Here is a 26,487-nt window from a genome sequence, read left to right as displayed (position 1 = left end):
GCCTGAGGAGCTACGGGGACCCCCAGGGCAAGTTACCCTGGGCCTGGCCCGGGCTCGGCTGGCTGGTCCTGTGCTGCGTGGGCCGGGGGGGGGAGCTGGGGGCTGCGAAGTGCAAAGGGGTCAGCGGAGGACCCGTGGGGCAGGCATGAGGAAGGGGCCTGGAGAAATGGAACGGGTTGGGGTGGGGGGGGACTCCGTGGGGTGGCCTGGGGCTGGCGTGTGTTGGGATTCTGGGGGGGGGGTCCCATGGGGTGGCCTGGAGCGGGGGGGTGGGTAGGAGGGACCCATGTGGCCGCTCTGGAGGAGGGGGAGGGCTCTCACGGGGCAGGAGGGGGGGGGGGTCTGGAGAAGGGGGCGCCCTGCGGGGCGGGGCGCCGCCCTAGTAGGGGCTGGACCTAGGGGTTCGGGGGGGCCGCACCCCCCGGTCTCAGGTTCTCAGTGGGTCCGGCTGGGGGAGGAGGCGGGATCGGGCCTCCCCCGCCTGTGAATGGAGCCGCCCTGCTCCTCCCCCAGCTAATTTTAGTTTAATCCCGTCGCCAGGCAGATCCCGGCCTCGGATTGGCCGCCCCGCAGCGAGCCCCGCCTCGCTGTGACGTCACGGGGGCTGGCCGCTGGGAGCTGCGGCCGCGCTCGGGCTCGGCTCGGGGGAGAGCGGGGCGCGCGGTAAGGGCCGTGCGGGGCCGTGCGCGGGGGGTGCGTGTGTGTGCGGGGTGCAGGGGTGTGTTTGTGCACACTGTGTGTGCGGTGGTGGTTGGTTGTGTCTGTGTGTGCGGGGTGCAGGGGTGTGTTTGCGCACACTGTGTGTGCGGTGGTGGTTGGTTGTGTGTGCGGGGTGCAGGGGTGTGTTTGCGCACACTGTGTGTGCGGTGGTGGTGGTTGGTTGTGTGTGCGGGGTGCAGGGGTGTGTGCGCGCACACTGTGTGTGCGGTGGTGGTTGGTTGTGTGTGTGTGCGGGGTGTGTTTGCGCACACTGTGTGTGCGGTGGTGGTTGGTTGTGTGTGCGGGGTGCAGGGGTGTGTGTGTGCACACTGTGTGCGATGGTGGTTGGTTGTGTGTGTGTGTGCGGGGTGTGTTTGTGCACACTGTGTGTGCGGTGGTGGTTGGTTGTGTGTGTGCGGGGTGCAGGGGTGTGTTTGTGCACACTGTGTGTGCGGTGGTGGTTGGTTGTGTGTGTGTGCGGGGTGTGTTTGCGCACACTGTGTGTGCGGTGGTGGTGGTTGGTTGTGTGTGTGTGCGGGGTGCAGGGGTGTGTGTGTGCACACTGTGTGCGATGGTGGTTCTGCGGGTGTGGGTGCGGGATGCAGGTGCGGGTGTGAGCACAGGGGTCTCCGTGCGTGTGTGCTCCCAGGCCTGTGTGTGCAGTGGTCTGTGTGGATGCGCTCAAGGATCCTCCTGTGTGTGCACAGGTACGTGTATGCCTGTGTGTGCAGGGATCCCTGTGTGCGTGTGCAGGGATCTGTGTGTGCGTGTGCAGGGATGTGTGTGCGTGTGTATATTTGTGTGTGTGTGAGTGTGCAGGGATCTGTGTGTGCAGGGATCCCTGTGTGCGTGTGCAGGGATGTGTGTGCGTGTGTATATTTGTGTGTGTGTGTGAGTGTGCAGGGATCCCTGTGTGCGTGTGCAGGGATGTGTGTGCGTGTGTATATTTGTGTGTGTGTGAGTGTGCAGGGATCTGTGTGTGCATGCTTGCGTGGTTGGAGAGCTCTGTGTTTGTGCACGTGATCTGTGTACGTGTGTGCTTGCACACCCATGGGTATCCGTGTTTGCGTGTGCGTGTACGGGGGGAACTGGGCGCACGCCCCACTCTCCGTGGGCATGCTACCTGTCTGGGTGTGCCCTCTGCCTGCTGGTGCCCTGACTGTGCCCCTGGGCACCGTCCCGCTGGCCAGGCATGTTGTGCGATGCAGGGCCTGGCCGCCACGGGCAGGCGTGGGCGTCTGGCAGGTTCTGTGGGGTGTGAGCTAATGGGCAGGGATGGCTGGACTGGGCCCCAGGGCATGGGAAGGGGCGGGAGGGCCTTGTTGGCTTGGCTGCTGGGGGGATCTTTGCCAGAAGCTGGGAATGGGCGAGGGGAGGGATCCCTTGCGGATTCTCTGATCTGTACAAGCCCTTCTGGGCCACCTGGCCCTGGCCACTGTCGGCAGACAGGACACTGGGCTGGATGCACCCTTGGTGTGACCCAGTCTGGCCGTTCTCATGTTCGTATGATTTGCACCTTTGCTCTGGGGCACTCCCTGGAGTGGCTGCTGTTGTCATGCCAACTGTGAGGGAATTGATTTAAAAAAGCAAAGTTTGATTTTTGGGTGGAAGGGGCTGGGAGCAGGGCTGGGGCCAGGGGCAGAACTGGCCTGGCTGAAGAGGCTGGGGGCAGGGCCCTGGCGACCCAGGGGGGTGGTAGGGTGAAGAGCCCCGTGCCCTGGCATCGCCCTGGGGCCCAGCCCATGTGGCTGCTGGCCATGGCCCTGATCTCTGCTGAGGCAGACTCCTACCCCCCTCCCCCCAGTGAAAGTGGCAATAGGTCTGGGCGCGTACCACACCGGGGGTGACCAGGACTCCTGGGGGTTCCCAAGGGGCTGAGCTCGTGGGCCCGGCCCTCCCAGCCCCTTCCCCAGCTCGGCCCGTGGGCCCGGCCCGGCCCGGCCCTCCCGGCCCCTTCCCCAGCTCGGCCCGTGGGCCCGGCCCGGCCCGGCCCTCCCGGCCCCTTCCCCAGCTCGGCCCGTGGGCCCGGCCCGGCCCGGCCCTCCCGGCCCCTTCCCCAGCTCGGCCCGTGGGCCCGGCCCGGCCCGGCCCGGCCCTCCCGGCCCCTTCCCCAGCTCGGCCCGTGGGCCCGGCCCGGCCCGGCCCGGCCCTCCCGGCCCCTTCCCCAGCTCGGCCCGTGGGCCCGGCCCGGCCCGGCCCGGCCCTCCCGGCCCCTTCCCCAGCTCGGCCCGTGGGCCCGGCCCGGCCCGGCCCGGCCCTCCCGGCCCCTTCCCCAGCTCGGCCCGTGGGCCCGGCCCGGCCCGGCCCGGCCCTCCCGGCCCCTTCCCCAGCCCGGCCCGGCCCGGCCCGGCCCTCCCGGCCCCTTCCCCAGCTCGGCCCGTGGGCCCGGCCCGGCCCGGCCCGGCCCTCCCGGCCCCTTCCCCAGCTCGGCCCGTGGGCCCGGCCCGGCCCGGCCCGGCCCTCCCGGCCCCTTCCCCAGCTCGGCCCGTGGGCCCGGCCCGGCCCGGCCCGGCCCTCCCGGCCCCTTCCCCAGCTCGGCCCGTGGGCCCGGCCCGGCCCGGCCCGGCCCTCCCGGCCCCTTCCCCAGCTCAGCCCGTGGGCCCGGCCCGGCCCGGCCCGGCCCTCCCGGCCCCTTCCCCAGCTCGGCCCGTGGGCCCGGCCCGGCCCTCCCGGCCCCTTCCCCAGCTCGGCCCGTGGGCCCGGCCCGGCCCGGCCCTCCCGGCCCCTTCCCCAGCTCGGCCCGTGGGCCCGGCCCGGCCCGGCCCTCCCGGCCCCTTCCCCAGCTCGGCCCGTGGGCCCGGCCCGGCCCGGCCCTCCCGGCCCCTTCCCCAGCTCGGCCCGTGGGCCCGGCCCGGCCCGGCCCTCCCGGCCCCTTCCCCAGCTCGGCCCGTGGGCCCGGCCCGGCCCTCCCGGCCCCTTCCCCAGCTCGGCCCGTGGGCCCGGCCCGGCCCGGCCCTCCCGGCCCCTTCCCCAGCTCGGCCCGTGGGCCCGGCCCGGCCCGGCCCTCCCGGCCCCTTCCCCAGCTCGGCCCGTGGGCCCGGCCCGGCCCGGCCCTCCCGGCCCCTTCCCCAGCTCGGCCCGTGGGCCCGGCCCTCCCAGCCCCTTCCCCAGCTCGGCCCGTGGGCCCGGCCCGGCCCGGCCCTCCCGGCCCCTTCCCCAGCTCGGCCCGTGGGCCCGGCCCGGCCCGGCCCTCCCGGCCCCTTCCCCAGCTCGGCCCGTGGGCCCGGCCCGGCCCGGCTCTCCCGGCCCCTTCCCCAGCTCGGCCCGTGGGCCCGGCCCGGCCCTCCCGGCCCCTTCCCCAGCTCGGCCCGTGGGCCCGGCCCGGCCCGGCCCTCCCGGCCCCTTCCCCAGCTCGGCCCGTGGGCCCGGCCTGGCCCTCCCGGCCCGGCTGATCCAGTCGTTGACCCCTCAGCGCTGCTGGTTCAGCTCGAGCTCCTATCCGGGCAGGCACAGGCTCTTCTGCTCTGATGCCACCCCTGCTTGCTGCCCCGCACAGGCCCTGAGCGTGGTGCTGTCACGCTGCTGCTCTGCGCCAGGCCTGCTGGGGCGCGCTGCCCGCTGCCCCTCAGGGAAGGCGGCTGCCACCCGGCCCGGGAAGGATGATGCCTCTGGATGAGGATGGGCCGAGCTGGAAGAAGAGAGCCCAGGACATCCGGGAGATCTACGAGTTCCGGGAGACCCTGGGCACGTGAGTCAGACCAGCTGCTGCCCAGCCCGGTGCTCGGATCCGTCCCTGCGCTTACCATGTCGCCCTGCCCGCCCCGGCCTTGCGGCCTGTCTGCCCTGGGGAGGGCTTGTAACCCCAGTCCTTCCAACAGGGGGCGCTGTGGGGGTGGGACAGGATACTGGCTGTGGGGGGAGCTCCCAGCAGGGGGCACTGTGGGGGCGGGGCAGGGCGCTGGCTATGGGGGGAGCTCCCAGCAGGGGGCGCTGTGGGGGCGGGGCAGGATGCTGGTTCTGGGGGGAGCTCCCAGCAGGGGGTGCTGTGGGGGGGCGGGGCAGGGCGCTGGCTCTGGGGGGAGCTCCCAGCAGGGGGTGCTGTGGGGGGGCGGGGCAGGGCGCTGGCTCTGGGGGGAGCTCCCAGCAGGGGGTGCTGTGGGGGGGCGGGGCAGGGCGCTGGCTCTGGGGGGAGCTCCCAGCAGGGGGTGCTGTGGGGGGGCGGGGCAGGATGCTGGCTGTGGGGGGAGCTCCCAGCCTGTCCCAGCCTCAGCCTGTCCCTGTGGGGGGCAGGGGTGTCCCCGGGAGCTCTGGAGCCATTGCTTTCTCCCCAGATGGTGGCCCTGTGCCGCTCCCCCATGGGCTCCAGTGGGGCTGGTGCTGGGCGGGGCCGGGGGGGGAGAGGAACACACACAGGACGGAAACCTGCTGCCTCAAATATTAGCCCAAGGCTCAGCACTGATGCCGGGAGTGGCTGGGTCAATATTGACAGAGCCCTTCAGCGTGCTGGTGGGGTGAAGCGGGGCTGGGGCTGGCCAGGCATCCAGCTGGGCAAGAGACCCCTCCTGGTGGGGAACCAGCCATGTGCCCACCTGGAGTGGCGCTGCGCTCCCTGGCTTGGCACGGCACAGGTGGGTTTGGGGCTCAGCCATGGGGTTAGCAGGGTGGTGCCCTCTGAGGCTGGCTAAAGCTCTAACGCTGGATTAATGTGTGAATTACAGGCAGGATTAGGGCAAATGCCTGGTCCATGCCTACCGGGCTTCTGTATCTGGGCACTGGCCTGACTCGGGCTGTGCCCCTGCTCAGGAGTGGGGCCATGAGCCCAGCTCCCTAGGCCCCGAGACCAGGCCTGACTCCCCCACCCCTCACGCCCAGACCCTAAACACATCCTCCCTAGGGGCACGTCCATTCCATGTCACCCTTCGGGGACTCTCTCACACACACGCTTTATTCCTGGGGAGATCCATGCCAAGCCTGCATGAAACCCCTCTGCTGAGAGCCCTCCAGTCGCTCCGTCCTGCCAGGGCCCTCAGCCCACCTGTCCTCCAGCACCGCCTCCTGGTGCCCACGCTCCCTGCCCCTGCAGCTCTGGGTCTTTGACCTGCTCTCCTCCAGTGGGCCCCAACGCTCAGCCAGCTTCTAAACTCTTTCTTTCCCTGTGGCACCTCAGAGACTAACCAATTTATTTGAGCATAAGCTTTCGTGAGCTACAACTCACTTCATCAGATGCATATGAAGTGAGCTGTAGCTCACGAAAGCTCATGCTCAAATAAATTGGTTAGTCTCTAAGGTGCCACAAGTACTCCTTTTCTTTTTGCGAATACAGACTAACACGGCTGTTACTCTGAAACCTTTCTTTCCCTGGCTCTGCTCCCTGCCCGCGGCCTGGGAGAGCTGGTCTCTTTCAGCCTCACTAGGCCTTTTAGCAGATGCTTTGCATGACCAGGACTGAGCCATTCCATGTTCACAGCATCTTTGTCCTGGAGACGCTCCTGGAGACACCCCATGGCCCCTGTCAGCAACTGCCGGAGGCCAGGCCCTGGGCTGGAGTTCTCCAGAGAGTTCATGGAATCAGCCTTCATAAGCTGTACCCAGATCCCCCAAAGCCTCCCCCCAACAAATGGAGCAGAGCCCCCAGTACCCTAGGGACAGCCCCCCCTCCCCAATGGGGGTTACCTCCAACTAAGACAGGCCCAGTGATCACACTGGTGGGCAATGTCTGCACGTCTGCTCCAGGTTGATCGGGGGTGGGGGAGGGTATGGGGCAGAATTTATGGGCCCCAGGACTTGTGATTGCCTGCGGCAGCCATGAACAAGGTGGGCCCTGCAGGCAGGCTTTTAGCCCCGCAGCTCCCCACCACCCCCAGGCTGGTCCCCAGCTCCTCCCCAGCTGCCCTGCCCCTTCACCTTCACCAGCTGCCACTCTAAGCTGGGCAGGCTTTCCCTAGGCAGCTGCTTCGCTCTTGGCTTGGCCTTCCTGTCCGGACTCCAGGACTGTGGGTCTGGTGCCGTCACCCAGCAGGGCCTCCGCACAGACCGAGTTCTGCCCAGTGGCGCTCAGCACTGATGGAGCGTCCCGCTGAGGGAAGCCAGCAAGCCCGTCTGTGGGCCGCTGGGGCCAGCCTTAGCGGTTTGCATCTGAGTCCTCTCGCTTCACCCCACAACTTCTGAACCCAAAACACAGCAAAAGGAATGTCCCGTAATATCCTGCCATGAGGGTCCCACAAACGGCCCACAACGGCTCGGGCTGCCAGCAGAACGAGGGGCTCCCAGAACCTTTCCCCCCCCGGGCTTGCTACCGGCTGGGGGGCATTGCGTAGGGGCGGGTGGTGCCGTCTCCCCCACTCAAACGACTGGCACTCCTGTGGGGGGCTCTCAGAGGCACAAGCTAGGCATAGGTGGCCGGGGGGTGCAGTCAGTTGCATGTAGGTCCTACTCCCCCTCTGTCCAGAGCCAGCTCCCTGGGCGGCTCTCCCCGCCGGCCCCGGCCCCGGCCCCAGCCCCAGCCGGTGTACCCCTCGGAGCCCACAGCTCGGTGCTCAGGGCTTGCCTTGCAGCTGCTCCTCTGGCTCCTGGCTCTGGTGAGCACCCGCTTGGCCCTCCTGGCTGCAAGGCGTAGGGCTGCTCCCCGTGGGCTGGGCAAGGGCTTGGGGCTTCCTGCAGGGGGGCTCCCACCAAAACCCCATCTGCTGTGCTGCCCCAGAGTCTCAGCTCCACCCCTGCCCATGGCATGCCCCTCCCACACAGAGAGCAGGAGTCACAGCGACCCCCCCCGAAAGCCCCCCTCCCTCCTGCCTGTGGGCCCCCCCTCCCTGCTGCCTTTAGCTGGGCAGGAAGCTCCTCACCAGGCCCCTGCTGAGTGCACTGGGCCTTGGGCCCTCGTTGCCATGGCATCTGGTCCCTGCGCTGGCTGAGCTCGCTCCCCGGCTCCGCCTGCCCCACCTGTCCAGCTCTGCCCTGAGCTACTGCGAGGGGGGGGCTGTCTGCTGGGGATGTGCCCGGGGGGGGCTGTGAGCCGCTGGCTCCCCGGGCTCTACCCCATGCACCATGAGCTGGATCTGCACTTCCAAGGCCCTTGGCAGTGGATCCCCACCTGACCCCCACTCTCTCTCTGGCTGCTGAGCTGACTCCTGCCTCTGAGCGGCCCCCAGGCCAGCCTCCCTCGTCCACTTGTGAGGTTTTCAAATCAGCCCCTTTGTTCTTTCTCCCCTGCTGCCCCTCCCACAAACATCTCCAAAGCCATCTCATTGTCCACTTGCGCAGCCCTCCTTCAAGTGCTGCTTCGCTGGGATGCCCCGAAACCCGTGGCCAGATCTCGGTTGCTGGTGCTGAGCTCGCCGCCCATCACGCTGACCAGTGAGGAGGGGGCAGCCCCCCGTCTGCACTGGGGGAATGATGCTTTCTGCACTGGCAGGGTCCTGGGGCTGGTCTCTCCCCTCTGTATAATCCCCAACTCCCCTCACACAGGGCTGTTTGCAGGCCTCTGGGGAGCCAGGAGCTGGATGAACATACACAGTGACTTCTTCCCTGGGCTGGGGTGGGGCACTGCAGGGAACCCAGGGACCTGGGGTTTCCATGCGGCGGTGGGAGTAGGCAAAGCAGGGATCCTAGGGGCTGGGGTTTGCACAGGGGGGTCCATGGGCGGGAATCCTAGGGGCTGGGTTTGAAAGATGGGGCAGTGTGGGGCTCCCAGGGGACTGGGGTTACAGATGTCACAGTATTAGATAAACCATGTTTCACTTCCTGTCCTCTCCGGAAACCTGGGCCCTGGTGTCTCTGCCTTTTCCTGTTTACAGCCCAAGCGAGCAAGTCAAAAGAGAGCTGGCCATGGGTCAGCAGCAGGCAGGCTGGAGCTGGCTGGCTGGGGCACTAGGGCCAGCCTGCTCAGCAGCGCTCGAGCAGAGGTGCTGGCTACCAGTCCCTTTCCAAAAAGAAAAGGAGTACTTGTTGCATCTTAGAGACTAACCAATTTATTTGCGCATAAGCTTTCGTGAGCTACAGCTCACTTCATCGGATGCATACTGTGGAAAATACAGAAGATGTTCTTATACATACAAACCATGAAAAAATGGGTGTTTACCACTGCAAAAGGCTTTTCTCCCCCCACCCCACTCTCTTGCTGGTAATAGCTTATCAAAAGTGATCACTCTCCATACGTTGTAATACATTCTGTATTTTCCACAGGATGCATCCGATGAAGTGAGCTGTAGCTCCGAAAGCTCATGCTCAAATAAATTGGTTAGTCTCTAAGGTGCCACAAGTCCTCCTTTTCTTTTTGCGAATACAGACTAACACAGCTGTTACTCTGAAACCTGTCCCTTTCCAAGTCATCCTAAGCTCCAGCCTCTCCAGGTGGATGGTGCGTGAGTGCCAGACCTGGCGGGGCAGAGCCTGGAATTCCTGCTAAATCCCCCGATCTGAGCACCGGAGCAGCTCTGTGAGACCACCAGTCCTGCGCCGTCCTGGGTGCCAGCCCATCATCTGGGCCTCCGGGTGCCGTCTTCTCCTCCCCCATTGGCCCAGCTGCCTGGCTTTGTGCGCCGGAGTGCCCTGTTCCTGGCTAGGAGGAGCAGGGGTCGGAGCCTCTGCAGGGCCCAGTGGGGTCTGGGGTGCGACTGCCTGGTACTGGCTTGGGTGGGGCAAGCCCGGTGCAGCTGGTTTCCATGCGCTCCCTGGCCGGGCCTTTCCCAGCTGCCATGGGCGGCTCCAATCCGTCCTTATCTCGGGCCTGGCCCCTGGGCTGGATCAGGATGTTCCTGTGCAAACAGCTGCCCAGCCAAGCCGTGTGGCATCAGTTTGGGCAGCCCATCTGGGCGCAGACACCTGCTACTGCTGCTTCTGAACCTGGCAGGGGAGCTCGCTGCTGGGCCCGTGACGGGGGGCGGGCTGGGGCTCAGGGCAAGCCACGAGACCGCCACCCAAAGGGAGCATGGGGACTGGTTTTCTGGGGACTGGTTATCCAGGGACCCCTGCCTGGTGCCGAGGTGCAGCTGGCTCTGGGGGGCCGCGTGGGGACTGGTTATCCAGGGACTCCTGGCCGGGGGCTGGCTCAGGGCGCTAGCACTGGGTGTGGCCTGCCTGGGGAGAGCGGTGGGGCTTTCGCAGTCAGAGTGGAAGGGGATGAATGATCAGGGCTGGCTCCTTGCAGGCAGCCTGTGGGGGGGTGGGGCAGAGTGGGGGGCAAGGACGCAGTGCTGCCTGGCCCACTGTGGCTTGCTTGCGTCCTGCTAGCCAGTCGCCATGGAGCCCAGCTAGGCCCCTTCCCGCGCTGGCCGGGCCGGCCTGGGCTCCCAGCACGCCCCAGCCCGGCACAGCAGCAGGGGAGGAGGCTCAGAGCTTGGCATCTCCGAGGGCGGGCACGGGGCCGGGCTCCTACCCCCGCTGTTTCTGGGGGAGCCGCCGGCCAGGGCCCAGGGCTCGTTCTGCTCCCGGATGGGCCCTCGGCAACAGCCCCGTGTCCTGACCCCGCCGCAGAGGGCGGGGGAAGCCCAAAGCCCTGTGCAGGTCCAGGCCTGGGTGTGACCCCCGGCACTCCGGCCGTGCGTCTCGGCCTCCCCCTCCCCCCGGGCCTCCTTTTCTTCTCGAACTAGCTGGGGTTTCCGGCTGTCACCATGCCAACAGCAGCCAGCTGTGCTGCTCACGCCCGGGCTCCCCCCGGCCCCCCTCCCGTCCTGAGCGCCCTCTGGCGGCTTAGCCCCGCCCTGGGAGAGCCAGGCATGGCTGCGGGGCTGGTCCCAGCTCACCCCCCTCTCTCCCCAGGGGAGCCTTCTCCGAGGTGGTGCTGGCCGAGGAGAAGACGAGCCGGAAGCTGGTGGCCATTAAGTGCATTGCGAAGAAGGCCCTGGAGGGGAAGGAGACCAGCCTGGAGAACGAGATTGCCGTCCTGCACAAGTAGGTGCTGCCGGCCTGGGCAGCCGCCGGGCTCTGCATGTGCCATGGGCGCAGGGCTGGCCTGGCTGACCCCCGTCCTCGGAGCGTGCACCTTCGTGAGAGTGACCATCCCTCCTGCACGCTGGCCCCGTTCCACCTGTGGCCGGGCAGCCCCGGGTCTGCACCAGCACGGCCGCCTGCCCAGCGCCTTGTGCCATGAGGGGCCAGAGAATCTCCTCTGGCGGGTCGCTCACAGAGCCCTGCCACTCCCCTCCGGGCAGCCACATCCAGGCATCTGGGCCGCTTATCAGAGTCTTTCTCAAAATAACCCCAGGCTGGAGCCTCATGATGTCCCTGGCCGTGTCCTGGGACTCGTGGGCGAGCGGCCCGCCTGGCCAAAACCCGGCTGCGACACCCCTGGTCCTGCCCGCTGCTGGGCTGGGGAGTGCAGCGGGGGGACCCTCTGGCAGCAGGTTAGCATGGGGCCTGGTTTGCCAAAGAAACTCCTCTGCAAGCTGGCGCTGCTGGGCCCAGGGCCTGCAGGAGGAGTGGGGAGTGCCAGCTGCCTGGTGCTGCGTGGGCTGGGCTGCCCCTGCTAGGCACGGCAGCCTGCAGAGCTGCGTTCGCTTGGGCACGGCTGCCCATGGCCCCTCTGGGCCCCAGGAGCTGGGGCAGGACAGTCCTGACCATGTGGCCTCCTGCCCCCGCGCCCTGGCGCCAGGGGCAGGGCTGGGGAGCCTTGTACCCCAGGGCATTCCTGTGGGGCAGGCGACTGCCTCAGGGTGGTGGGGTGCAGAGCGAGACTGAGCAGAGAGCAAAGGTGACCCCTGCGCCACACCTCTGGTCCGTGGGAGGAGACCTGTGGTGCCCAGGAATGGCCCCCTGGCTGCTCTGTGCCCCAGGATGCAGTGCCCCCAGCTCTAGGGACACCTGCCCACTCCTGGCTGGGCTGCAGGACCCAGGGCCAGGCTGAGCCGTCTGCCTGGCCTGGCCTGTGACCGCTGAAGCCTCTGTCCATGGAGGAGCAAACAGCACCCTGTGCAGGGCCTGGTGCCTAAGAGGGCCGGCCACTTCATCGCTTCACCTGCGGCCCCCATCTCCCCTGCGGTCCCCCTGTCTCCATCTGCCCCGTTTCCAACTTCCCCGTGGCCCCCCCATCTGCCCCGTGGCCCCCCCCGTCCCCACGTCCTACCCATCTGCAGCCCCCGGTCTCATCTGCAGCCCCCCTGTCTTCAGCCCCCTATCTCCAGCCCCCCATGTCATAAGCCGTTTCCCCATCTTTCTCTCAGGATCAAGCACCCCAACATTGTGGCTTTGGATGACATTTACGAGAGTGGGGGTCACCTCTACCTCATCATGCAGCTGTGAGTGGGGGAATGGGGCTCCCTGCCTGGCAGAGGGGGGAGGGGATGCGCTTGTGTTGGTGCTGGAGGCAGCTGGGGCGGGGGCTAGTCCCTGACAGACACAAAGAATCATAGAATATCAGGGTTGGAAGGGACCTCAGGAGGTTATCTAGTCCATCCCCCTGCCCAGAGCAGGACCAATCCCCCACTAAATCATCCCAGCCAGGGCTTTGTCAAGCCTGACCTTAAAAACTTCTAAGGAAGGAGATTCCACCACCTCCCTAGATAACCCATTCCAGTGTTTCACCACCCTCCTAGTGAAAAAGTTTTTCCTAATATCCAACCTAAACCTCCCCCACGGCAACTTGAGACCGTTACTCCTTGTCCTGTCCTCTTCTACCACTGAGAACAGTCTAGAACCATCCTCTCTGGAACAGCCTCTCAGGTAGTTGAAAGCAGCTATCAAATCCCCCCTCATTCTTCTCTTCCGCAGACTAAACAATCCCAGTTCCCTCAGCCTCTCCTCATAAGTCATGTGTTCCAGTCCCCTAATCATTTTTGCTGCCCTTCGCTGGACTCTCTCCAATTTATCCACATCCTTCTTGTCGTGTGGGGCCCAAAACTGGACACAGTACTCCAGATGAGGCCTCACCAATGTCAAATAGAGGGGAACGATCACGTCCCTCGATCTGCTGGCAATGCCCCTACTTATACAGCCCAAAATGCCATTGGCCTTCTTGGCTACAAGGGCACACTGCTGACTCATATCCAGTTTCTCGTCCACTGTCACCCGTAGGTCCTTTTCTGCAGAACTGCTGCCGAGCCATTTGGTCCCTAGTCTGTAGCGGTGCATGGGATTCTTCCATCCTAAGTGCAGGACTCTGCGCTTGTCCTTGTTGAACCTCATCACATTTCCTTTGGCCCAGTCCTCTAATTTGTCTAGGTCCCTCTGTGTCCTATCCCTACCCTCCAGCGTATCTACCTCTCCTCCCAGTTTAGTGTCATCTGCAAACTTGCTGAGGGTGCAATCCATGCTATCCTCCAGATCATTAATGAATATATTGAACAAAACCGGCCCGAGGACCGACCCCTGGGGCACTCCACTTGATACCAGCTGCCAACTAGACATGGAGCCATTAATCACTACCCGTTGAGCCCAACCATCTAGCCAGCTTTCTGTCCACCTTATAGTGCATTCATCCAGCCCATACTTCTTTAACTTGCTGGCAAGAATACTGTGGGAGACCGTGTCAAAAGCTTTGCTAAAGTCGAGGTATATCACGTCCACTGCTTTCCCTTCATCCACAGAACCAGTAATCTCATCATAGAAGGTGATTAGATTAGTCAGGCATGACCTTCCCTTGGTGAATCCATGCTGACTGTTCCTGATCACTTTCCTCTCGTGTAAGTGCTTCAGAATTGATTCCTTGAGGACCTGCTCCATGATTTTTCCAGGGACTGAGGTGAGGCTGACTGGCCTGTAGTTCCCAGGATCCTCCTTCTTCCCTTTTTTAAAGATGGGCACTACATTAGCCTTTTTCCAGCCATCCGGGACTTCCCCCGATCGCCATGAGTTTTCAAAGATAATGGCCAATGGCTCTGCAATCCCACCCGCCAACTCCTTTAGCACTCTCGGATGCAGCGCATCCGGCCCCATGGACTTGTGCTCATCCAGCTTTTCTAAATAGTCCCGAACCACTTCTTTCTCTACAGAGGGCTGGTCACCTCCTCCCCATGCTGTGCTGCCCAGCGCAGCAGTCTGGGAGCTGACCTTGTTCGTGAAGACAGAGGCAAAAAAAGCATTGAGTACATTAGCTTTTTCCACATCCTCTGTCACTAGGTTGCCTCCCTCATTCAGTAAGGGGCCCACACTTTCCTTGACTGTCTTCTTGTAGCCAACATACCTGAAGAAACCCTTCTTGTTACTTTTAACATCTCTTGCTAGCTGTACCTCCAAGTGTGATTTGGCCTTCCTGATTTCACTCCTACATGCCTGAGCAATATTTTTATACTCCTCCCTGGTCATTTCTCCAGGCTTCCACTTCTTGTAAGCTTCTTTTTTGTGTTTAAGATCAGCAAGGATTTCACTGGCACATCCCACCATTGCTGGGCAGGGGGTTAGTCCCTGACACATGCACGTCTCATGGAGCGGGGGCTAACCCGGAGCTCTCCCCTCCACCTGCAGGGTCTCGGGTGGGGAGCTCTTTGATCGGATTGTGGAGAAGGGTTTCTACACGGAGCGAGACGCCAGCCAGCTGATCCGGCAGATCCTGGACGCTGTGAGGTACCTGCACGACATGGGCATTGTGCACCGGGACCTGAAGGTGAGCCAGCACCTGGGGAGGGGCCCTGCCCGTGTGGCACTGCTAAACACGGCGGTTGAGTCACCAAAGCGTCACTGGCAAATGCCTGCACCAGGTCTGCCAAGGCGTCACTGAAGGCCTGTCCCCTGGAGCCTGTTCTGGGGCAGGCTGAGCCTCAGGCCAGGGTTGCCTGAGAGCTCTGATCTGATTGCCATCCATGCCCGGCACCAGCTCTGCCTCTCTCCACCGGGGTGGGCACAGAGGAGTCTCCCCAGTCTCTGTGCGGGTTGAGTGAGGCTCTTTCTGACCGTGCCTCGTGTTCCAGCTGTGTGTGCCGTGCTACTGCACGGTCCCTGGGGGTGGCTGCTGGATTTGCCTCATGCTGCTTGGCCCCTAGCTGTGTCCGGGGAGTCACCTGGGCTCTGCTGTGTCCTGCAGGGAGGTGTCTGTGGGTGCCCTGGCTCTGCTGGCATCTGAGTTACTTACTTCCCAGTGGCTGGGTTGTTGGCCCCACGCTCGCTCAGAAGCTCAGGTCCGGAGCGGTGTTTGCTGCTGTGGTCGAGGGTGGCCCAAAGACCTGCGGAGAGGAGCTGGCTGGCGGGCCAGGAGCCCCTGGGATCTGCTGGCAGTCGCTGGGCGGCTGGTTTCGGAGGTTGTGTCTCTGTTGCCCGGTAGAACAGGGCAGGGGCCGCTGCGGAAGAGTTTTATGGCAGTTGCCTGTAGCCATTTCCATACAGCACAAGGGTGCGTGGAGCTGCCTTCACAGGGATCCTGGGCCCTTCTCTTCAATCTGGACTTTCTGAAATACCCTGGCTTGCGTTTGTCCCGGGGTGCCCTGCAGGGCATGTTGGTTTCTCTGCAGATGCCAGAGGTGCCAGCCATGGGCAAGCAGCAGCCGATTCGTCTCCCAGGGGGTGGGCAGGGCTCAGAGCTCACGAGGCTGGTTTGGGCTCCAGGTGGTGCAGGGAGCTACGCTGATCAGGAAGGTGGCCCAGTGCTCCGGCGTGTAACTTTGCCAGGCTGCACCTAGCCCAGGCCCCTTCCCAGCCCAGCCGCTACCGAGAATGAGCTGAGAGGAGCAGATGCTGTTTGCCTAGGGTTGGAAATGCCTCACGCAGCTCTAGCAGTCCCATGCCTGGGTACTGGGATGGGAAGTTACGCAGCCTCGTGCTCCGGGGCCAAGGGGGCTCTGCCCGGTCTCTGGAGCCTGGCCCAAGTGTGCTGTGTTCAGAGCCGCAGAAGAGTTTTGGTCTCGAGTGTCTGTGAGATGGAGTGTCTGTGAATTCTCTAAAGCTCCTATTTGCACTGAGTGCTCCAGCCCCTCAGACTTGCCTGGACAGCACCTGCCTCTTCCCCGGCCCCAGCGCGCCCGAGTGCCAGGCCCCTGCCATATTCCTCCCGCAGCCTGGGCACGGCACTGCTGGCCAGGGGACTCAGCACCCCCTGCTGGAGCCCGGGCAGGCTGATTCGACTGCCAAGGTGGGAGGCAGGGGGAGGGGAAGAGACTGGGGGGCTAGGAGCAGGGTTAATGGGGGTCAGAAGGCTGGTAGGGATGGGAACAAATGGGGCAGGCTGGGATAGTGGCAGGGGACCAGGGCAGGAGGTGAGGCCATGGGGCAGGGCTGGGGTGTGGGGGCAGCTGGGATCGTGGCAGGTCAGGCAGTGATGCCATGGGGCAGGGGCAGGGCGTGGGGGTGGCTAGGATTGTGGCACGGCTGGGGTGTGGGGGTGGCTGGGATTGTGGCAGGGGCAGGAGGAGAAGCCATGGGGCAGGGCCGGGATGTGGGGGCAGGCAGGAAATGCAGTGTGGGGCACACAGGATGCCCTGTCGCGTGGGGGGCCGTATGTGGCTGGGGAGCTGGAGCCAGCCAGGGCCTGGCTGACCCACTGGCTCGGTGCAGCCCGAGAATCTGCTCTATTACAGCCCGGACCCGGACTCCAAGATCATGATCAGTGACTTTGGGCTGTCAAAGATTGAGGGCTCTGGCAGCGTCATGTCCACGGCCTGCGGGACCCCCGGCTATGTGGGTGAGTGATGCCGGGGTATGGGGGACGGGAGGGTGCCCCACCCCACCCAACCTTGGCTTTCCTGGGAGGGGGCTTCTGTGCCGGGTTAGGGTTTCCTGTCGGGGGAGGGGCGGAGTTCTGCCCTGCGTTTGGGGTTTCCTGTCGGGGGGGGTTCTGCCCCGTATTGGGGTTCCCTGTCGGAGGCCAGGGGGAGGGGGGTTCTGCCCCATGTTGGGGTTTCCTGGCAGGGGGTTCTGCCCCCTCTGGGATTCCCTGTCGGGGGGTATCGTGTAATTAACTCTCTCGAAGGAGACCAAGCCCCATCCTCACAGCTGCCCCCCTCTCCCCCAGCCCCGGAGGTGCTGGCCCAGAAGCCCTACAGCAAGGCTGTGGATTGCTGGTCCATTGGTGTCATCGCCTACATCCTGTAGGTACTGCGGGGCTGCGGGGGGGGGCGGTGTGGGTGGCGCAGGGATCTGGGGGGAATCCCCCTGAACTGGGTGGGTACATTACCTGGATCCTTCCTGTGATTCCCCCCCAGGCTGTGCAGTTACCCCCGAGCTGTGATTTCTCCCCCCCCCCCCCATTGTGCGGGTCTCCCCCCATCTCTCACTTTCCCCCGAGCAGTGATCTCATCCCCCCCCAGACTGTGCAGTTCCCCCCCCCCCGCAGCAGTGATCTCTCTCTCCCCCCCAGGCTGTGTGGTTACCCCCCCTTCTATGACGAGAATGATGCGAAACTCTTTGAGCAGATCTTGCGGGCTGAGTACGAATTCGACTCGCCCTACTGGGACGACATCTCCGAGTCAGGTGCGCGGGGCTTGGGTTCTGCTTCCCCCATGGGCTGCAGTGAGTGTGGGCAGGGGCCAGTGGTGACATGGGGCGGGGGGTGCAGAAGAGGCGGGATGGGGGGAGGGTGGGCAGGGCCCGGCAGGTGCCATGATGGGTGTTTGTTCTCTTTGGTTCTAGCCAAAGATTTCATCCAGCACTTAATGGAGAAGGATCCCAGCAAGCGCTTCACATGTGAGCAGGCCCTGCAGCACCCCTGGTAAGAGGCCCATCCCTTGTCCCCCCCAGGGATCCCCTTTGACAAACTACCCCACCCAATGGTGTCCCTGGAGTAGGACAGGGACTGTCCCTCCACAGCTAGCTGCTCCAGGGGCTCGGTCACTGCTGGGTTGCTCTGCCCCAGCCTTCATGGGCCTGCCCTTTAAGCAGTGTGTGTGTGTGAGCGGGAGGGGGTAGCTGCTGGGATCCTGCCACCCTGGGCACCAACTCCCACCCCACCTCTTGCCCATCTCAGGATCGCCGGGGACACTGCGCTGGACAAGAACATCCACCAGTCTGTCAGTGAACAGATCAAAAAGAACTTCGCCAAGAGCAAGTGGAAAGTGAGTGCCTTTTCCCCCACCCAGCAACCCACAGCCACGCCATCCCCATCCCCACCCCCTCCCTGGCCACTCCCAACTCCAGCCCTGGCCTCTCCCAGCAGGGGGTGCTGTGGGGAGTGGGGCAGCAGTACTGGCTGGGAGGGAGCTCCTGGCTCCGCCAGTCCTGGGCTCTCCCAGAAGGGGCCGCCGTGAGGAGCGGGGCAGGTCGCTGGCTGTGGGGGGAGCTCGGGGCTCTCCCGGCAGGGGGCGCCGTGGGGGGTGGGGCGGGGCAGGTCGCTGGCTGTGGGGGGAGCTCTGGGCTCTCCAGGCAGGGTCGCCGTGAGGGGGCGGGGCGGGGCGCTGGCTGTGGGGGGAGCTCGGGGCTCTCCCGGCAGGGGGCGCCAGCTGTCTCATGTACAGGGCCCTACCAAATTCATTCTGAGTTTGGGTCAATTTCAGTCATAGGATTTTAAAAATTGTCGATTTCCGCTATTTAAATCTGGAAGGTTACAGCGCTGTGTTGTCAGGGTCTTGACCCAAAAGGGAGTCGTGGAGGGGCGGGGGATTTCTGGGGTAGAGCTACCCCTATGTCTGCGCTGCTGGGGAGCGAGGGCTGCTGGCCAGGAGCCCCGCGCTAAAGGCGGCAGTGCTGAAGGGGGGGGGCACGGGCCGGCATCGCCCCCTCACTGCGCCCCTGCTGCCGGCAGAGCCGGGCCCTCCCTCAGCAGCCGCGGCTCTCTGAAGGCAGAGCGGAATTAAGGGTGGCTCTACCACGACCCCCTAAAATAACCTTGTGACGCCCCCCCCCCCACCTCCCTTTTGGGTCTCCCCCGTGAAATCTGTACCGTAGAGGGTAAAAGGACACAAAAGACCTGATTTCACAGTCCGCGACGTGGTTTTCATGGCCATGAATTTAGTAGGGCCCTGCTCATGTGCGTTTGCTGCTCTGGGGCTGGCGTTGGAGCCAGTCCCCATTAGCGGCACCCCTTCACAGCCCCCTGTCCTGGTGCAGCAAGCGTTCAATGCCACCGCCGTGGTGAGACACATGAGGAAGCTGCAGCTTGGAACCAGCCAGGAAGGACCCGGGCAGACCACTCCACCCAGCCCCTGCGACCTGCTGGAGGCTGCCGCCAGCAACGGTGAGTCTCCAGGCCGGGGCCAGGCCGGGGGACATTGAATTGGGGGGGTCCTGTTGGCTAGGGCTACATCCCCCTGTCCAGGCCCTCCCTGCCCATATTCCCCATGCCAGGCTGAGCCGAGCCCCCAGGCAGGAATGCGGCGTCTGATTGCCTCTTCTCTCCCGGCAGGGTCAGACTCCAGGGGCTGCGACAGGTCGCTGGGGCCCAGCTCTCACTGCCCACCCCAGGACTGACAGCACCCAGCATGGCCCTGCCCCGTGGGGCCCTGGCAGGCTGGGCTCCGAACTTGGGGATGACCTGCCCGGGGTGGGTGGTGGCGCTGGCATCTCATTGCTGCAGCTGCCATGATCCAAGCCGGGTGAGTGGATGCAGGCTGCAGCCCTGGCAGGGCACCACAGAGAGATGTCCCGGGCCAGAGCCTCCGCGGGAGACAGCAACCGCAGCTCGCGCTTGAGGCACGGATGCCCCTGCTGCAGGGTCCAGGCTAGGAGCCTACCATCTCCCCTGGGGCAGAGCCAGGGCCCAGCCTCCCTGGGGGCCGCACCTGGGCTCCAGCCCTGGGCCAGGCACACTGACCCCCTAACGTGCTGGGTCTTGCATGTACTTGCTCACGCCCCTGCAGCCCCCTTCCCTCCCTCTCCGCTGTAGGGAGCTGGTAGAGCTGGGGCTCGCACTCTGGCTGGACCCCCAACAAGGGGCCCTGAGCAGGCTACTTGCCTAGCTCTGCTGAGGGGGTGGGGAGGGGAGGGCTTGGTGGAGCCAAGCTGCAGGGTGAGTGGGTGGGGCTGGGGCTGGCCTTTGCTGTGGAACAAGGGGCCTGGTTCACCTAGCTGCAGCCGCCATTCCTGCCCCCGACACCTGTGTCCCCAGCCCCTTCCCGCATGTTCAAGCAGAATTTCCACACAAGGCTGTTTCTACATTGACGCTTGTATTAAAGGAAAGCAGTGAATGCAGCCCGGCAGCTTTGCTCACTGGGGCCCTGGCTCCGTGCGGGGGAGACGTGAGGGGGGGCAGAGTCCCCCTCCATCCACTCGCACCATGGCTGGGCCAAGGCAAGGCTGTGCTGGGTCAATGCCCCAAGCCCCCGAGCCTGTGACACCAGTCAGGGGGGACCCGAGGGGAGAGGGTGAATCCATGTCACCTGCTGAGTGCGCTGGGGAACGCTTGGCAGACCCAGCAGGGTAAATGCCCCCTCCCCCCATGCTAGGGGTTGCTCGCAGCACCCGGGTCCCACGCTGCAGTATGGCAGATTGCAGCCCCCAGTACCAGTCCCGGCAGCTCTGGGCAGCCCCCCTGCAGCTCTCGTTGGCACCCCGGCTGCAGCCGTAGAGCCTTGGCTTGTGCTGGCTCGCATGGGCTCTTCCCCCTGCTCCAGGAGCCTCCGCCTGGCTTGTGCCTTGGGGCGCTGGGCTGAGCCAGGACTGGCCCTTTGCCCTGGTGGGTGCCATACCCACGGCGCTGAGTTCGCACTGAGCCCCCACCCCAGTTTCCCCTCCAACCGCTTTGGATGCTGATAATCGGCGTTACAGACCCTGTCCACACAGCCAGGCCGCCCCCCGGGTTTGTCATCGCCCCCTTCCCCCAGGGCCGGTGGCACCAGCAGCAGGGGCAGCCCTCCCCAGCAAAGCTGCAGCCGGAGCTCCCCCTACAGTGCCCCCTGTGGGGAGGGGCTGGGGCTGGTGCGGCACTTTTCCCCACGGGGCCGCTTCCGGCTGGCCCCACGGTGGAATTTGCCAGTCAGGGCACAAGTGGCTGGAGCTGCTTCTGTGTACAGAGTCCCTGTGGCCGCAGGCGAAGTCGAGTCCTGCCCCCCTGCGTCCAGGGCAGGGGTGGGTCTGCAACAGGACAGAGAAGCCGCTGTTGGGGATGGGCCCCCCCTTGCCCCGACACTTGTGCCAGGGTTCTGCCGGAACATCTTTAAATCGGCACAGAAGAGAACCTGTGAGACAGGGAGAGATGGGGAGTTTGGGGGTGGGGAGGACACGCTTAGCCGTGGGAAGGGGGATCTGGCCTTGTGGGATGCCCCGCTCCGCAGGCCAGTCCCATGTCTGTGGGGGGGCCCCTCTGGGGACATGCCCTGGGCACTACTCACCGCCTGCGCCCAGCCTGCATGGGATCCCCAGAGCCTCCGGAAAAAGTCTCCTGAGGAGAGAAAGCTCCAGTGAGGGGGGGGGAGCAGCCTCTGGGGCCACGCGGCCTCCCTGCCAGTCTGCGCCCTGGGACCCGTCTCCTTGCTGAGCTGCTCCCCAGGGAGGGGGCCAGCGCGACCCCCCCCCGGCACTCACCAAGCTCACTGTGCACGCGCATCGTCACACTCCGGGCGCCTGAGCCCAGCTCCAGGCCGTAGTCCCGCCGGGCGATCTGCCACACGTGGGTGTCCACGGGCACGGCCTCCGTCTTGTCTAGCGCCATCAGGCACACGCAGTCCGCCACCTGCCTCCGGGGGCGGGGGGGAGGGTAAGGCCCTGCCTCCAGCCCTCAGCTCCCCCCCCGCCTTCTGTCCACCCCCCGCCGCCAGCTCCCCCCAGCCATCAGCTCCCCCTGCCTCCCATCCACCCCCCGCCTCCAGCTCCCTCCGCCTCCCCCCACCTCCTGTTCACCCCCAGCTCCCCCAGCCATCAGCTCCCCCTGTCCGCCCCCCACCTCCAGCCATCAGCTCTCTCCACCCCCTGTTCCCAGCCATGAACTCCGTCCGCCCCCCAGCCATCAGCTCCTCCCACCCCATCCACCCCACACCTCCAGCCATCAGCTCCTTCTGCCCCCCATCCCCAGCCATCAGCTCCCTCCGCCCCCCGTCATCAGCTCCCTCCACCGCCTGCCTGCCCCCCACCCCCCATCAGCTCCCTCCATCCCCAGCCATCAGCTTCTCCACCCCCATCTGCCCCCCCTCCCCCAGCCATCAGCTCCTTCCGCTCCCTGCACCCCCTATCTGTCCCCCGCCTCCATCCATCAGCTCCCTCCCGCCCCCACCTGCCCCCCATCAGCTCCCTCGGCCCCCCACCTGCCCCCCTGCCGTCAGCGCCCCCTCCCCCAGCCATCAGCACCCCCCAGCCCGCTACATTGAACTGCTCCTGCCATACACGTCCCCTGTGGCCCCCCCAGCTCTCAGCATGCTGCAGGATGGGGCCCTGTTCCCCGGCCCAGCGCCTGGCGGCTGAGGTGAAAGGAGGCCCCCTGGGGCCCCAGCACTCACCTTGGCCCCCACGCCGGGCAGGGCGCAGAGCAGCCTCCTGGCTTCCGGGTAGGGGGTGCTGCGCAGCTGGTGCAACCCCTCGGCCCCAAACTGCCTCAGCACAGCCTGGGCGCTCTGGCTCACAAACTTTGCCCGGTAGCCAAAGCCCAGAGCCCGGAGCCGGCGCTCAGCGTCAACCCCTGCACCAGAACAGCAGGTCAGCCACAGGGTGGGTGCTGGGCTGGCAGCCGGGGGTGGGAGGGGGGTGGAGGGGCACAGGGCTGCTGGCTGGGGGGGAACAGGAAGGGGCGGGCAGGGGGTGCCGGCCAGCTGGCTGGGGGGGCAGGAGAGGGTGGGGCTGCCGGCCGGCAGGTTGGGGGGCCGGACACACTCACCGGCCAGGGCCTGCAGCGAGGGGAAGGCGTGGTACGGCTCCGCGTCCAGCTGGCAGAGACGGCGACCGAAGGCCCGGCAGAGGCGCTCGATCATGCCCGTGATGCGCGCCAGGTGGTTGTTGGTGGTGCAGAGGAAGGAGAAGAGGCACTCGACGGGGTCCTGGCGCAGCACGCGGACGCCTGCAGGCCAGAGGGCAGCCTCAGACAGGGAAGGTGCTGCCTGGCCTCCACATGGCAGCCCCACGCAAAGGCCTCATAGTCACCACCCCTCCCTGCGGCCAGTGCCAAACACCCAGCAGGACTCAGGTGCTCGCAGCCTGTGACTAAACCAGCCTGGGCAGGCCCCCGCCCAGCTCCTCTCCCCAGCCACAGGCACCAGGCAGGAGCCAAGATTCACCCGAGCCACAGGACCAGCACTCCGCGGGGCATAGGGCACAGCCAGGGCTCCACACGGCCCCAGACCGGCCACCACGCATCTCCTCCCTCCGCCTCTGCCTTTACAAGGACCGGCTGAGCCGAGAGATGCGACTGTATGCAGCGCCAGAACCTCCTGCCCGTGTGCCCCACCCCGCTGAGCACCCAACCCTGCACAGGCCTCTGGAGCAGCACCGCCCCGCTGCCCCACTCTTTGCCCCTCCGAGAGCTCCCCCCTTGCAATGGGCCCAAGCAGCAGGGTGGCTGGTACACCGCTCCGGTAGCACATGGTGCAACAGGGCCAGGCAGCACTGAGACCGTGACGCGCCTCTGTCAGCAGGAACGCTACACTGACCTGGGCGGGCTGACAACGTCCCCCTCTGCAGAGCACACGCCAACAGAGCTGCTTGTCCCTACTGCTCCAAGCCGAGGGACGGGAGACAGAGGCAGGGACTTGCCCAGTTCTCAGCCCTGCGGCAAGCAGGCTCCTGCCAGGCTCACACGGATCTGGGGGAAATGCATGAGCTGGTTTATCTGTACGACATGCGGTGCCCATTTGTTTCCCCCCGACTATTCTGAGAACCTTGAGTGAGCCAAGGCAGCCAGACACCCAGGGCAATCGGCACTGGGGTAGGGGAGGCACACAGCTGCCCAAAGCAACGCTAACTCACTGTGCCATGCCCCAAGGGAGAGGAAAGAAGGTGGTGGGAGGACCACACTAGGGAGCTGGTGCTTTCGAACAGCTGAGGCCCCACAACTGAGGAAGACTATGAGTGAAATAGATCAGAAGGAAAAATGTAGACTGAAAAAATGTAACAAATTGGGAGTTCTTTAAGAAGAGTTTATCAGGTGGCCAAAATGCCATGATTCTACAGCTAAGAAAGGGCAGCTGTGGCTAGAAGGGCTTCGCGGTTCAGTGGGGAAGTCAAGGCAGCAACTAGAAATAAAAAAACAATAAACAAATGAGAAACATGGGGAAAGACGGCAATTTCTATAACTGTAAAGTTATGAAATGTAGAAAATAAATAAGGGAAGCTAAAGAAACCAGGGAAAAATCCATGGCTGGCAATAATAAGAAGGAGTTTTTAAGTATATTATGAATAAAAGAAAGAAAACCAATAGTATAAGCCCTTGCTAGACAGAGATGGTAAAACTGGTAATGATGCAGAAAAGGCAGAAGTGTTCAGTAAATATAACTGTTCTGTGTTTGGAAAGAAGCATATCACGTCACATGAGGATGATGAAGTACTTTCCAGTCCATTAGTAACTTAAGAAGGATGTTAAACAACATCTATTAGGGACAAACATGTTTAAATCAGCAAGTCTAGAAAATTGGCACTTAAGAGTCGTAAAAAAGCTGACTGAGATCTCTGGGCTACTGATGTTACTTTTAAATAAATCTTGGACGAGCTGGGAAATTCCAGAAGACAAGACGAGTGCTACGGTCAGGCCAATATTCAAAAAGGGCAAGCGGGATATCCTGCTAACTAGAGGCCAATCTGCCTGACATCAACCCCAGGCAAAATAATGGAAAAGCTGATACAGGATTCAGCTAACAAGCAATTAAAGGGTGGGAATATTATCAATGCCAGCCCCACGGTGTTTGGGACACACGGCACATGTCATTCTTTCAGGAGCTTCCACGTTTGACTGATAAACGTAACTGTCGTAACTTTTGTAAGGTGTTTGACGTAGCTTTGTCTGTTTCAAACATTTCCCCTGTACCATCTCAATAAGATACATGTCAAGTGGGGTAAGCCCTGGCTAACTGCCAGCACTCCCAGAGCAGATGTCCATGGGGGCCACCATCGAATGGGGGCGTTTCTAGTGGGATTCCACAGGAATCAGTGAGAGCCAGATGCTGTTCAGCATGTTCATCGCTCCTCTGGCAGGAAATCGGCAATCCCTGCTGACCACAGATGGAGGGAGGGGTAAATCTGCTGAGACAAGCAGGCGCGCGGCTAGCTGGGCCCATTCACACAAAACGTGCTTTAGCTCAGCCAACTGGCAAGTTGGACATTGAGGGCCAAGGAGCACAGGCCCCCACAGACAGGGAACAGTGTCCTGGGAAGCAGGGAGACTGGAAAGGATCAGGACCTATGGGATTGGCAAGAAAGGCCCCCAGGAGCTTAGGCCTGGTCTTACTACCTGGGAAACTGACCCAGAGCCCACCAGGTACACCCACCAGCGACGTGCTCCTGGGCGCCCCTCAGACAGAGCCCCTGGGCTGGGGTGGCTCAGCACAGTGTGACATGGGGAGAAGCAGGTGGTGAGGAAGTGTGCCAAGCCCCTGCTGGAGGGGCGGCACCCAGACACACTGCCCTAGGAGAAGCCCACTCAGGCCTGAGCAGAGCAGAACAGCTGGGAAGAGCCACGAACCAGTCAGGAGCCAGCAAGCATATGGCGAGGGCCCCGGCTGGGGCGAGGCCCGGCAGGGCTACCACACACAGACCAGGCAGCAGAGGAGAGGAGCCGCCCTTGGCCATGGCATCGCTCAGGGCTCGGCGAGCGGGAGCCGTGCTGACCGAGCAGCCCCGGCCCAGATGCAGCTTGGTCAACGGAAGAAGGCTCCTGCCCTTAGCTCAAGGTAGCCAGCGTCTGCCCTTCGGGGTCAGGGTGCTGGAGCTCTGCCAGGCCAGGCCCCCAGCACGAAAAGCCCTGGTGGCCGGACGTGCAGAGCACTGGCCAGACGAAAGTCCCAGCGAGACATCGCGCCTTCCCAGTCAGCCTGCCAGGCGAGACACGACACGTGCGCGTTCCCCCCAGCTCAGCCCTTGGCTCTGGCCCCCAATATACCTGGGAAATTGGCAGCCACTTTCCGGAAGTGCGGGTCCATTGCGCCCCAGGCCTCGTACAGCCCGGCCAGGCCTACGTCCAGCTGGAAGTAGTCACGGAGGATCTGCTGGGCATCACAGCTGCCCGGAGCCGCCCTGGCAGGGGCCTTCAGGCTGCCAGCTCCCCGGGTCGCTTCCCCTGGGCTGCAGCTCCTGCCCCGTGGCCTCTGTGCGGCTGCCTTCCCTCCTCCTCCTCCTCCTCCTGGTGAACCATTGTACCAGAGCCGCTCTTCCGTCTGCCTGAGCGTCCACACGCGGCCCGCCAGGACCCCGGTCCAGTGCCCGGCGCTGCTCTCCCTCCAGCTGACACACACCCGCCGGTCAGGGCCGGGGCTGGGGCCGGCTGCGGCAGCTCTCGGCCAGGGCCCCCCCCGCCCCAGACTTCCCCTACTGCCCCCCGCCCCAGGGGCCTCCCCAAGCCCAGGCCCCCCCCCAGCTGCCGCCCCCAGCCCCAGGCTCCCCCCCCCCGCCCCAGGCTTCCCCTACTGTCCCCCCGCCCCAGGGGCCTCCCCAAGCCCAGGGCCCCCCCCAGCTGCCCCCCCCCCGCCCCAGGCTCCCCCCCCCCGCCCCAGCCTTCCCCTACTGTCCCCCGCCCCAGGGGCCTCCCCAAGCCCAGGGCCCCCCCCCAGCCGCCCCCCACGGTCACCCCCCCAGCCCCAGCCGCCACCCAGGCCCCCCCCAGAGCCCCCCCGCGCCAGCGGCCCCCTGCCCCGGGACCCCGCCCCAGCTGACCGGAAGGCCTGGCCACAGCGCAGCACCAGCTCCAGCCGCAGCTCCGAGCGCCGGCAGGGCAGGTGGCCCCACAGCGCCGGGCCCCCGCCGCGCCCCATGCCGCCCCCCGCCCGCGGCCCCGCCCCGCCCCGCCGGCGCTCTAGGCTGCCGCCGGCAACTCTATGGCGAGCCGAGGCCACCGAGCCCCGCCCCGCGGCGCATGCGGCCCAGGCCCCGCCCCAGGGACGTGCCCTACCTAAGCCCCGCCCCTTGGCACTGCCCAGGCCCCGCCCC

At 64.7% G+C, this 26,487-nt stretch overlaps 2 protein-coding genes across 7 annotated transcripts; one reads left to right on the top strand and one right to left on the bottom strand.

Moving 5' to 3' along the window:
- Positions 1-596: 596 nt before the first annotated feature.
- CAMK1 (calcium/calmodulin dependent protein kinase I) lies at positions 597-19,620 on the top strand. Of its 3 annotated transcripts, none has more exons than XR_013346713.1 (12): positions 597-663; positions 4,196-4,387; positions 10,396-10,527; positions 11,796-11,870; positions 14,035-14,173; positions 16,054-16,180; positions 16,511-16,586; positions 16,856-16,968; positions 17,128-17,206; positions 17,462-17,549; positions 18,497-18,667; positions 18,836-19,620. XR_013346713.1 is itself a non-coding variant. In XM_077822765.1 (12 exons), exons 2-12 carry the CDS (start codon positions 4,299-4,301, stop codon positions 18,898-18,900), a joined length of 1,110 nt encoding a protein of 369 aa, XP_077678891.1. In that variant the 5' UTR covers positions 597-663; positions 4,196-4,298; the 3' UTR covers positions 18,901-19,620. The 3 variants fall into 3 exon arrangements, 2 of the variants coding, with proteins under 2 accessions (XP_077678891.1, XP_077678890.1); XM_077822765.1 differs by having other exon boundaries at positions 18,541-18,667; XM_077822764.1 differs by having other exon boundaries at positions 18,523-18,667.
- On the bottom strand, positions 19,577-26,320 carry OGG1 (8-oxoguanine DNA glycosylase). Of its 4 annotated transcripts, none has more exons than XM_077822761.1 (7): positions 26,215-26,320; positions 25,445-25,785; positions 22,235-22,414; positions 21,861-22,039; positions 20,953-21,100; positions 20,760-20,809; positions 19,577-20,606 (listed from the first exon to the last, which is right to left on the bottom strand). In XM_077822761.1, the coding sequence occupies exons 1-7, from the start codon at positions 26,310-26,312 to the stop codon at positions 20,313-20,315; spliced, it is 1,290 nt and encodes a 429-aa protein (XP_077678887.1). In that variant the 5' UTR covers positions 26,313-26,320; the 3' UTR covers positions 19,577-20,312. The 4 variants fall into 4 exon arrangements, 2 of the variants coding, with proteins under 2 accessions (XP_077678887.1, XP_077678889.1); XR_013346711.1 differs by having other exon boundaries at positions 20,518-20,606; positions 20,953-21,104; XR_013346712.1 differs by lacking the exon at positions 21,861-22,039 and having other exon boundaries at positions 20,518-20,606.
- Positions 26,321-26,487: the final 167 nt, after the last annotated feature.

Source organism: Eretmochelys imbricata, chromosome 7 (genome assembly GCF_965152235.1).
Source record: "Eretmochelys imbricata isolate rEreImb1 chromosome 7, rEreImb1.hap1, whole genome shotgun sequence".
Taxonomy (NCBI): Eukaryota; Metazoa; Chordata; order Testudines; family Cheloniidae; genus Eretmochelys; species Eretmochelys imbricata.
This window is presented reverse-complemented; position numbering and strand designations above follow the sequence as displayed.